The sequence below is a fragment of the Syngnathus acus genome, chromosome 8 (genome assembly GCF_901709675.1).
Source record: "Syngnathus acus chromosome 8, fSynAcu1.2, whole genome shotgun sequence".
NCBI classification, from domain to species: Eukaryota; Metazoa; Chordata; class Actinopteri; order Syngnathiformes; family Syngnathidae; genus Syngnathus; species Syngnathus acus.
The window spans coordinates 3,240,518-3,253,200 of NC_051093.1; the positions used below are offsets into that span (position 1 = coordinate 3,240,518).

Sequence of the window (12,683 nt, forward strand, 5' to 3'; positions counted from 1 at the left end):
TATGAAGCTATTGGTGAGCCTGGTGGTGCGGGAGCGCAGGCTCCTGTACCTCTTCCCAGAGGGCAGAAGATCAAACAAAGAGTGAGCGGGGTGACTCACATCGCTCACAATCGTGGTCGCTTTGGGGGTGAGATGGGAGGTCTAAATGTCCTTCAGGGAGGGGAGTGAAGCACCAATAATCTTACCAGCCGTGTTCACTATGCGCTGCAGGGTCCTCCTGTTGTATTCAGTGCAGCTACCACCCCAAACAGCGATACAATTGGAGAGGACGCTCTCAATGGTGCCACGGTAGAATGTAGTCATGACGGCCGGAGGAGCACTAGCTCGCTTGAGCTTCCGCAGGAAGTACAGGCGGCGCTGAGCTTTCTTCGCCAGTGATACGGTGTTGGTGGACCGGGAGAGATCCTCACTGATGTGCACCCCCAGGAACCTGGTGCTGCTCACTTTCTCCACCACAGCACCGTCGATGGTCAGCGGCAGGTGTTGGGTGTGACCCTTCCGGAAGTCAACAACAATCTCCTTGGTCTTGTTGACGTTCAGCAGGAGGTTGTTGTCCCTGCACCACGCGGTCAGAAGGTCAACCTCCAACCTGTACTGAGTCTCGTCGCCCTTGGTGATGAGACCCACCAGAGTCGTGTCGTCAGCAAACTTCACTATGCGGTTGTCGCTGTAGGTTGCAGTGCAGTCATGTGACCTCGGCGTCCTCCTCATGCACGTGTGCAATATGTAATACTCGCGATACGTCAAATGAATTAAAAGAAAATATATTGACAATTATTTCTACTGATCTATGTGTCGTTGCCTTCTTTCTATAGTGTTTTTCCTCATTCTGGTCGCATCTCACAGCTGACACAGCTAAAATATTAACATGGTAACGGAGGGAAATTGATGCGAAAGTGTAATTTAGCTGAAGTTTGACTAGCAAAAAGTCAACTTTATGTCGAGTTTGTCTTTGATTTTAGCCTGGATGGGGTTGGCCAATGTTGTCGCTGACGTCATGGTATGACTCGGACTTTTCCAGGCGGTCTAATTGATCTATCTGTCAACCGGATTCTAAATCGACTTTTTATATAAGTGATACTTCCGCTTGCTGGGTCCTATCTGTGAAATCAGAATACCGTAATTTAAAAAAAAAAAAGTGAAACCGCGATAAACGACCCGCGGATGTAGCAAGGGATTGCTGTAATTTGAATTTCAAGTGACGTCAGCAGCGCGACGCGGCTTTTTACATAAAGATTGATCACGGGATGACGAAGATGACGAAGGCCCCGCGTACTACCAGCATCATTAGCGGCTTTGTTTCTAAGTGACACGGCGGCAGTGCCGGCTCTACGCAAGGGCTTTAGAAGTGAAAAATCCGCTGATAGAAACACATCTTAATCAGCCCCCTCTCTTCTCTCATCTCGGTGCAGTGTGTGTCCTCACACAGCCTGCTGTCAGGACTCCGCGCCCCTCCGTAAACATCCAATCACGGTGAGTATGCAAATGAGGCAAGACGCAGCCGGAGAGTCGATGACAGGGAAAGCAATAAAGTCCATTTTTGGCAGCACAACCACAAAGCCAGTCTTTTTTAGAGTATGTTAGAGTGGTGCTCACTCTAACTTATTTTGCAAGAACCACACGGGAGACAGTAGTTTGCCCTTTGACACCTGCAGGTGGAGAGTCCATTCGTCGCCGTGCGTACAGCGATGATCGAATGGAGGTCTGACTCTCGCCTCCTGCATGAGCATTTTTATTAAGAGAAACAGGGTGGGGGTGACAGTGGACTGGATAGGGAAGAGAAAACCCTTGACCTCTAGTCAAAGCATAGCAGGGGATGTTTTACGACATTGTGTAGGATGGGACAAGCTAGGTAATTTATTACTGGTTACACACCAACGTAAGCATAAAACTAATCTAGCTAGGTTATTTATTACTGGTTACATACATTCCAACATAATCATACGATCAAGATAGTTTGGAAAACCCTGACAGAGTATGTTGGATTTTGTCCACAATTTAGGGAGCGCGCTATCTGCGCCTCACGGCAAAAGCCATTGCCAATCACCTGTTATCCAATTTACTCACTGCGTGCTCGTTTGATTTCTTCAGATTTAGGAAAATGCTAAGACACTGAAGCAGAAATTAGACTTACACAGGTTGGTTGAGTTCAATCACAATTCTTGTTAAGAAAGCTCTGTTTTCAGGAAAGTACAATACAGCGCTGGGCCTTTCAAGAGCAGAAAGTCTCCATTCAGAAAAGGCAACGTTCAAGGTTCTTTGGTCAGCTTATATTCAGTTGCACAGGCCGGTGTGGGGCGAGTTTGATGGGTGATGAGTCGTTGGGGTGGGGCAAGTTCGCAGTAGAGTTTGATTCCATGGGAGTGGGTGCTGGTTATGGGCGATTCGGTGTGTGTGTGGGGGCTGCCGTCTTCCATCCCGTCTTTCGGCCTTGGCGATCATCTTTGGCCGAGTCCTTGGCTGTCTCCCTCTGGCACCTGCTGGTTTTATCGCCAAGTGACCTTCCTATAAACATTCTGCTCCATTCTTACACTGTCGCACCTCATCCATTCGTCATTCTTTCAATTTTGTCATTTTGTACGGAATTATGTGAGCTTTTGGCTGTGACATCATCAATTTATTAATGTTTCCTGACTATGCAAAGTTTGTTCTTTTGATACTCCATGTCTTTGCTTACGTCATTGTATTCTTAGTTTAATCATGCTTCCAACCATCTCTTTTCTTTGTTAGGCAAAATATTTCCCTCTGTCCAGAACGTTCAGTAGTAATCGAAAACCGGCGTCTAGCATTAGTCAAAACATAAGATACAATCAAGTACTGAACATTTTTAGACGACTTTGGCAGTGTCCGTGATTTAGAAAAACATCAGGCATGCATTAAACCGTTCCTTAAGGGTCATTCAGCTATTCAGGCAATATATCCAAAAACATTTGTTCTTTCAAAGTGCTCAGAAATATATATCAGATCACAAAGTTATAAAACCTTTGTCATTACCACCTATCAAAAATGTCTAGTTATGTCTTCTTTATTGATTTGTTGTGTGGGTATAATTATATGCTTAAAATGTTTCTTTTATTGATTTAATATGTGAATATACTTTTCTGTTTATGTACTTTATTCAATGAGGTTTGAGCATATCTGTTTTTGTAGCTAGGCAGGACTTTTTGTATTTCGACCCCATTCCTTCACTGTGAAATCTAGTTACTTACTGTATTGAAACAGTAACCTTACTGTGTATGATCTTTACAGTAGTTTGCTGTAATTGTTACAGTTAAACCTTGTAAACATGACAAAATCTCAGTAGTGTAAGTATTACAGTGGAAAACACAGTAGTCGAAGCATTACTGGAAGAAAACCACAATAGCCAGTATAGTACTGTACATACAAATGTAAACTACTGTATTTTTATTGTCAATGTCGTTGATGAATGAACATTGAGAATTTATATTTAAATTTTTATATATATATATATATATATATATATAGAGAGAGAGAGAGAGAGAGAGAGAGAGAGAGAGAGAGAGAGAGAGAGAGAGAAAATATCTCATAATAAAATCAATGATTATCATATAAATATCATATAATCATGATGACTTTTAACTCATAATGACTTACCATGGCATTTTTTTATTCCCAACATTAAGTTTTTTCCCTTTTCTTTTTCACTGGCTGACATGAATTTATCCAATGAGGATCAAGAGAGTTCAACGGTCTTGCTTTGAATCACGTCAAAGTAAACGGGACAAATCGCGATCACAGCGCTTGCACCTCTGGCTCCGACAACAACATTTCTTACAAGGCTTTGTCTTGTATTGTGGTTTTTGTTGTTGTTGTTGTTGTGTTCCTATTTGTTTCACTTTGGCAGCGAAAACGGCTCCGAGAGAGCGCTGTATTTCGATCGCGAGAGAGAGGGCAGACAGAGCTAGCTACTGGTAACGTTAACTGTTAGCTAGCTTGTGATAGCAGTAACTTACACTGACCAGATTCTCTTCTTTTTTTTTTTTAACTTACTGAAGCACTAGCAGCGACATTACGACGGTCGTTACCGTGTCGTTATTTTATATTTTTATGCTGAGTATTTGCCCGCCTGTTTTTTTTCCCCACCACCTTCTGCCTCCGTGTGGGTTTTCCTCCTGGCGGCAACACCACCACCAAGCACACGTCGCGACGTCCAGAAACTCGGTAAGTAGGCCTACTATCACTATAAGTAATAAAATAAAATAGTAATACACTAGTAGTAATCAGTTTGCTTGCCATCAAAATGAATTACTCATGCAAGTACTGTCATTTCACCACAGCTTCAATCCCTGCATTTGTTCGTCATTTGAGGATTCACAGAAATTTAGCTAACTTCAGATTTCCATGTGGGGTAGCAGAATGCTTTGGCACTTTTTACACACGTGACGCCCTTCAAGTTCACATGTACCGCTCTCACAAGAGGACAGCTAAACCAGGACTTGAAAGGCAAATTGGAGTTGACTTGGCTTGCACTGTTGAAGGTTGTAGCTTTATGTCAGCTCGATCAACTTGTCTACATTTCCGGCAAAAAAGACAACTTGTGGGGCAGGATCACCCTATTTCTGGGTTGAACCACACCCACTTCCGGGTTAAGCCCCATTCAGAGTACGGATATTGATAATCTAGTTCAGGGGTGTCAAACTCAAATTCACAGTGGGCCAAAATTTTAAATTGAACAAAGCCGCGGGCCAAAGTTGAACAAATGAACCTTTTAATATGGAATCAAACAAGTTTTGATTTTACAATGAATATTGAACAAGCAAGGCTTATATAACTTAAAAGTGCAGGCGTGCAAAATCAAGTTGAAAAAAACACTAATAATACTAATAATAACATCCATCCATCCATCCATTTTCTGAACCGCTTAGTCCCCACGGGGGTCGCGGGAGTGCTGGAGCCTATCCCAGCCGTCATCGGGCAGTAGGCGGGGGACACCCTGAACCGGTTGCCAGCCAATCGCAGGGCACACAGAGACAAACAACCATTCGCACTCGCACTCACACCTAGGGACAATTTGGAGTCTTCAATCGGCCTACCAAGCATGTTTTCGGGATGTGGGAGGAAACCGGAGTGCCCGGAGAAAACCCACGCGGGCCCGGGGAGAACATGCAAACTCCACACAGGGAGGGCCGGAGGTGGAATCGAACCCGCACCCTCCTAACTGTGAGGCGGACGTGCTACCCAGTGCGCCACCGAGCCGCCCTAATAATAACAATAATAGTAATAGTAATAATAATAATAAAACATATCAATGGCATGTTCAATAAAATTTAAATAAAAACGGAATGCCTCCTTTCTGTTTGCAGCCTTCTGAGGTAAATGTCAAAATTAGCTTCTTACACAGGCTAATAAATTTGAAAATAACATAACAACTATGAATCAATCAACCATGCAGGCCTTGGAGTAGCAAGTTAAAAATGTGTAAAAAAAAAAAAAAAAAAAAAAAAGAACATTCCCCCTTCACATTTCTGACTGCCCCCTCTTATGTGCATTCCTAGAACCGGCCCTGCACGGCGGACGAAGAGTTTGAAGGATTTAAGGATTTGGAGTGACACAGAAGGTTTGAAAAACTACTATGGCTTTTACCCACGCCCGGTCCTACTCTACCGAGCTCTCTTTCACCTCCGTGGATGGAAGTCGAGGGCCGGCGCTCGGCCGGGTGGCTGTCCGGGCTGTACGGTGGACGGGGCTCGGTCACGGCTTTTACGCACGCCCGGTCCTATTCTATGGAGCTCTCTTCCACTTCCGTGGCTGGAAGTCCACGCCGCCACACGCCTGGAAGTTTGTTTTGTTAAAGAGCCGTTTACCAAACGCACGTCTTTCCTTGAACTTTGTTAACGCTACAATGTAGTTATATACTAGATCTGTGGAATAACGACGAGGCTGACGTCAGGGCGCACGCGCGGCGTTGTTGACAAAAGGACGAGGAATTTGATCGATGGATTTAATGATTTAGAGTGCACAGATGGTTTGATAATACTATTCCTTATATAATAGTTATTTGATATCTAATTTATATATCGTTATATGGGCCTGTGGAATATTTTGAAGTGCAAGCGCCGTCAGCTGCGCGCACGCATTGTTGACAAAGGACGATCGATGGATTTAATGATTTGGAGTGACACAGATGGTTTGATAGCATTATTGCTTATATAATAGTTATTTGATATATAATTTATATATCGTTATATGGGCCTGTGGAATATTTTGAAGTGCAAGCGCCGTCAGCGGCGCGCACCCATTGTTGACATAAAGGACGATCGATGGATTTAATGAATTGGAGTGACACAGATGGTTTTATAAACCTGTTATTTATGTAATAGTTACTTGAATAACTCTGAATGTTACGTCAGGCCCGTTCTCAGCTCTTCGTTTGTGTTTATGTCACTATCGTTTAGCCCAGATATGGGCACACTAACGGCCCGCGGGCCACATCCGGCCCACGGGGCCGTTTAATCCGGCCCGCCAAACCTGAATAAATTGTATTGTTCAATTTTGTTTGGGGTCATTTTCCCTGCAATTACTATGTTTCCCCAGTAGATGGGGAAGCGCAATTACTCCTGGGAGCCGTGTCATAAAGCACGGTGCACACTCACAAGTGCGTGTGCGTACTCAGTAGTACGTAGTAGGGGTGTAAATCGCGGGTTTTGTCACGATACGATATCGTATCGATACAAAGAACCACGATACGATATTTGCCGATATCTTAAAGCCTGCTGTGATTCATTCACGATACATCACGATATAGTGCTCCACGATCGATATTTTTATTTTATTTTTTTTAAATAAAAAATATAGAACAATATCCTGATTTATAACAATTCATACGCAAAATCAACAAGGTACTGCAAACTCTTTATTTAGGAAATTACAAGAGTATTGTAGTATACAAAGTGCTTATTTTAACACTGAACTTGATCAAATTCCTATATTTTTTCTCATATAAGTAAAGAAAAATGAATATTCTTTCTTTTTTTGTAATACCATTAACTTTAAAGTGCATTACTGAACTATTTATTTACAATAATTGTAATTGTCCGTTGAGCCATCTTTTCTTTGGAATCCAAAGTGCTTCCAAACGAATGACTTGAAGCCCAAAGGGGAGCGAATTTCCTCGTCTTCTTGGACACTAGCCATAGCACCAACCCAGGAGCCGCGTAGTTGTCGGCTCCCCTTTCACGTGCCTGCTCTGCTCACAACACAACACGCCGCGTACTGCTCCCGGAAAGAGGAAGCAAGCAACAATGAACTGGATTTCAAAATAAAGTCGCGTCTAATGTCCAAGGTCAAACACGGCGATATAAATCGATGTTTACGTTTAGCATCGCTGCCAATAAATCGTAGAGCATTATATCGATTAATCGATGCGTATCGATGAATTGTTACACCCCTAGTACGTAGTAATTTCATCTATCAGTGCCGAATTTCGAGTGTAGGCTGTGATGTCAGTGTTCTCGTAATTCGCGCGCTGAGCTTTCAGATACAGTTTTATGCTAATGCCACCCACAAACCTTCCCCTGGAATCCTTCCATTAAAAAAATAGGCTCGACCTACGTGTGTGAGAAGACGTTCAGCCACATGAACGTCAACAAAGCCCGTCACAGATCTAGGTTAACGGACCGACACCTCGGCTCTATCCTAAGAATTACCACAACAAATTTTACTCCAGACTCTGATGCACTAGCAAAAAAGGGAAACCAACAATACGATTGATTTCTTTATTACTTTATTTAGATGTATTCTTTCACTGATTCTTCAAGATGATGTATTTGTCAGAATGTTTGCCGTTGGATGTCGTCTGAACTTCGAGTGGTCTTCACGTTTGATATATTTGGAATCAACTTTAGTCTTCTGATTTCCTTTACCTGTACATTATTCTTTTGTTTATCTGGCGTGTCTGTTGAAAGTTCAAGTGCCAAAGTCATTGGGCCACTCCTTCCTCTTCACCAGAGTTGACCTGTGTGTCTGTGTGCACTAACCTCGCCACATTCCTGTTTACGCCCAAGACATACACCAAAGGCATTTGTAATGAATACAGAGCCAGCCTGGTCAATGTCTTGACTGAAAACTTTCTGAAACCACGTGCATGGCCTCAGGACTAATTGCGTAACAGAATTGCCTAGCAACGTTCCAGGGTCCTCATGACTGATGGCATACTCATGCCCTTTGCCCGTCCCGTTCAGGTTCTGAGTGCGGGCTATTGTTCCCATGATGGCCGAGGAGAACGCAAATCGCCCATGCGAGCCGGACTTCCAGGTGGACGCGTTCATCATCCCGGCTGACCACTACATTCACGTGCGGGACCTGAACACCAGCATCGCCCGTGTCGAGATTGGCCCGCAAACGTACCGCTGCGTGGACAATGAAAGGTGAGAGGGCACGCCCGTGTGCTGACATCCCTCAGTTTTGCTCACGTCATGTGACTCCTGTAGGGTTCTGTTCGCGCCCAAGCGCATGATCATGTTGCCGCCGCGCCACTACTGCGTGGTGCTCAACCCGGTGGCGTGCGACGACAACGGCCGCGTTCTGGTCGATGCCTCCCGCCAGGCTAAGCTCAGGCACGCTGATCTGGACATCCGTCTCACCAGGGATCCCTTCCCGCTTCACCCTGGCGAGGAGATCCAGCAGGTGGGTTGGATGTCCAATTGGTCAAATGCTTCTATGTGAAATTGTCAAATCCAAAGCTACCTGATTTGTTTGCTTTTTTTTTTCTTCTTCAGGGCGTGACCCCCCTGCAGGTGGTTCACCGCAACACAGCGCTCCGTCTGCGGGCGCTGCTCGACTTCCTGGACGGCGGAGAAAAGCGCGTGGAGAGAGACGAGTGGCTCTTTGAGGGACCCGGTGAGCGCTTTTGGGAAAACCCACAGACTCAAGACTGAGGAGACATAGAAACGCAGACATAGTTGTTGAAGTTCAAATCGGGTTTGGGTTTGGGGAAAAAAATGGTTGTTTTCTTTGTCTTCCTCGTCAGGCACGTACATCCCGAGGAGGGAGGTGGTTGTCCTGGAGACCATCAAGCCCACGGTGATCGGCGAGAACCAGGCCATAAGACTGCGAGCGCGCCAAGAGGGCGTTGACCGCAGGGGAGTGCTCCGGGTTACGGGTGGGACACGCCTCCTTTCTTTTATCTCACTTCCTGTTTGTTTGTGGTGGCTGGAAACTTCCAAGCCTGACCTGGCGCCCGTCTTACGTTCAGGTGAGGAGTGGCTGGTGAGGCAGGTGGGCGCGTACCTGCCGGGCGCCCACGAGGAGGTCATCGACATCGTCAACGCCTTCATCCTGACGGCCAAGGTGGGCTTTTCCTGCGCTTGTCGAGTTCAAACTTGAAGCTGACGGTGTGGCGGGTGACCTGCGCCCCCTCAGAAAGCGCTACACGTGCGCGCACTTCGACCTTTCCGCGACGCGGGAGGTCACGAACGACTCACGGGAGAAGAGTGGCTGGTGACCCTGGAGGACCGCAATGCTCATGTGCCGTCGGTGGCGGAGGAAGTGGTGGGCGTGGTCAACGTCACTACGCTCAGCTCGCGCCAGTATTGCGTCATTTTGGACCCAGTCGGACCCGACGGGAAACCTCAGCCGGGCCGGAAGAGGGTGGTCACGGTGAGTCTCATTTTTGCATACTGAAAATCCAAAAGACATTTTTCTTTTTAATTCTACTTTAAACGGCTGTTGGGTGAGCTACTCTATAATCTCATTTGTGCAATTTGAGAATTTTGAAAGCACTTGCTTTTCCATGTTGTCCACCAGGGGGTGCGCTCCTTCTTCCTGCAGCCAGGCGAGCATCTGGAGCAAGGAATTCAGGACGTGTTCGTCTTGTCTGAAGAGGAGGGCCTCGTCCTGCGCGCCATTGAGGCCTTCGACGACACCCAGGAGGTGAGCCCGCACCCTGCTGTGGGGCCCCCTGCTGTGGGGCCCCCTGTTGCTCCGGGGCCGCCTGCCACCTTGTCCGATGCTCAAAGTGGCCATGTTGTGTTTGTAGGACCCCATCTCGATTGTTTTGCCTCAAAGGCAAAAGCGTAACCATTCTTCCGACGAAGAAGAAGAAGTCGAGCGAAGCAAGCGTCGTAGGCCCGGCGACCGCTGGATGCTGCGAGGCCCCGTCGCGTACGTGCCCCCCACCCAGGTGGAGGTGGTACTTAGGCGCCGGGCCATCCCGCAGGGTGCGCACGAGGGAATCTACGTCATGGACATCAAGACCGGAAAGGTAACAACCCTAATTATGCACCAAGGAATTCATTCATCAATTTATCAAATGAATTGATCACGATTGTGATAATCAGTGATTAGTTGAGAGATTTCATATCAGTCTGGCAATAGTCGCTCGGGGTGCGCAAAATCATTTGGAATAAATGATGTCAAGATTTTGAAAAGGTGCATAGCACATAGTTTGGCGCACGAGGGAATCTACGTCATGGACATCAAGACCGGAAAGGTAACAACCCTAATTATGCACCAAGGAATTCATTCATCAATTTATCAAATGAATTGATCACGATTGTGATAATCAGTGATTAGTTGAGAGATTTCATATCAGTCTGGCAATAGTCGCTCGGGGTGCGCAAAATCATTTGGAATAAATGATGTCAAGATTTTGAAAAGGTGCATAGCACATAGTTTGGCGCACGAGGGAATCTACGTCATGGACATCAAGACCGGAAAGGTAACAACCCTAATTATGCACCAAGGAATTCATTCATCAATTTATCAAATGAATTGATCACGATTGTGATAATCAGTGATTAGTTGAGAGATTTCATATCAGTCTGGCAATAGTCGCTCGGGGTGCGCAAAATCATTTGGAATAAATGATGTCAAGATTTTGAAAAGGTGCATAGCACATAGTTTGGCTCATGCCTCATTGCGTGTCAGGTGCGCGCCGTGATCGGCCAGACTTACATGCTGACCCAGGATGAGGAGCTATGGTCTAAGGAGCTCCCTGCCAACGTGGAGGACTTCCTGGCGTCCCCCCGAGACCCTCTGGCCGACCGCTCCAACAGGAGGAACCTGACGGAGGATCTGGGGGGCAAAAACCGGGACAAGACCCTGGTGGTCTCCTTCCGGGTCCCACACAACGCCGCCGTCCAGGTTTACGACGACCGGGCCAAGAAGGCCCGCGTGGTCTTCGGGCCCGAGCGAGTCATGCTGGGGCCTGACGAGCAGTTCACCGTCCTGTCGCTGTCCGGCGACAGGCCCAAACGCGGCAACGTCATTAAGGCCATCTGCCTCCCGCTCGGACCCGACTTCTTCACCGACATCATCACCATCGAGACCGCCGACCACGCCAGGCTGCAGCTGCAGCTCTCCTACAACTGGTGTGTGTGCCGCAAGAAGGGTGTGCGTGAGCGTGTGTAACGTCCCGCCGTCGTCCCCTCAGGCACTTTGACGTGAAGCCGCCCGTGGACGCCGCGGAGGCCAACGCTCTGTTCTCGGTGCCGGACTTTGTGGGTGACGCCTGCAAGGCCATCGCGTCACGGGTTCGAGGCGCCGTCGCCTCCGTGCAGTTTGACGACTTCCACAAGGTTCGCTGACTCCTTTCTGTCTCTAACACCAATGCAACGTTTTTAGATGTCTTATTCCCTCGGCAGAACTCCAACCGCATCATCTACTCGGCCGTGTTCGGCTTCGACGAGAAGCTGGCCGTGCGGCCCAGTCTCCGCTTCCACCAGAACCGACTGGTCATCAGCAGCGTCGACATCCAATCGGTGGAACCCGTCGACCAGCGCACGCGTGACGCCCTGCAGAAAAGCATCCAACTAGCCATCGAGATCACCACCAACCCGCAGGAGGCCGCCGCCAGGTGACCAAAATCGCCCGGCGTAAGAATGTCAACCGGTTCAGTGGACCTTCTGCCATCTTGACAACTTAATTCTGGTCGGCAACGCCCGCAGGCATGAAGCCGAGCGTCTTGAGCAGGAGGCTCGCGGGAAGCTGGAGCGGCAGAGGATCACTGACCAGGCGGAGGCCGAGCGAGCCAGGAAGGAGCTCCTGGAGCTGGAGGCCCTCAGGTAACTTACTCTCAGCCTTCACGGCCGCCCGTCCGCGTCCTCATATTCATCCATCTGCATCGTGGCTCAGCGCCGCCGTGGAGAGCACCGGCGCCGCCGAAGCCCAGTCCCGAGTCGAGGCGGCCCGCATCCAGGGCAAGGCGGCCGTCCACGAGGCTAAGCTAAAGGCCGAGGCTCAGCGCATCAAGGCTGTACGTCGCCGCCAACATGTCACGGGCTCAGAACGTGACCTTCTCGCTCAGAAGCGTTTGTGCTTTGCAGGAGGCGGAGCTTGAGCGGCTGGCCAAGGCTGGAGCTGGGCTACAAGAAGCAGATGGACCTGCTGGAAGTGGAGAAGCAGGAAAAGCTGACTAACATCCAGAGCGAGCACTTCCGCCATGGCTAAACAAAAGTTGTGCAAATATACCCAAGATGAAGGAGAAGGCCATCTGCACGTATATAGGCACTGCTTGTACCTGTCTGTCTCTTTAAAGGAAATAAATCCTATGCTAAATAAATCCTCCTGCGTTTCATTTGATTTTGTAAAATATATTTCTAAAGTTTTTTCTCCCTTCCTCAGGATTATCATGCTTGCTGATGATTCAAATCAGCAGGAGGGGGAGGAGCCAAAGAGGTCCATTACATCAAGTATTTTCCTCTTGGTGTTCCATCCGGACGTTC

General features: G+C 47.6%; 1 protein-coding gene across 1 annotated transcript; it reads left to right on the plus strand.

Moving 5' to 3' along the window:
* Positions 1-8,229: 8,229 nt before the first annotated feature.
* LOC119126207 (major vault protein-like) lies at positions 8,230-12,540 on the plus strand. Its single transcript, XM_037257341.1, is given in 15 exon segments — positions 8,230-8,387; positions 8,451-8,646; positions 8,739-8,859; positions 8,990-9,121; positions 9,215-9,309; positions 9,382-9,618; positions 9,766-9,891; positions 10,034-10,222; positions 10,888-11,330; positions 11,393-11,537; positions 11,604-11,815; positions 11,907-12,023; positions 12,094-12,214; positions 12,285-12,313; positions 12,315-12,540. Coding segments are annotated over 15 exon segments (2,415 nt in total). The 3' UTR covers positions 12,409-12,540.
* The last annotated feature ends 143 nt before the right edge of the window (positions 12,541-12,683 follow it).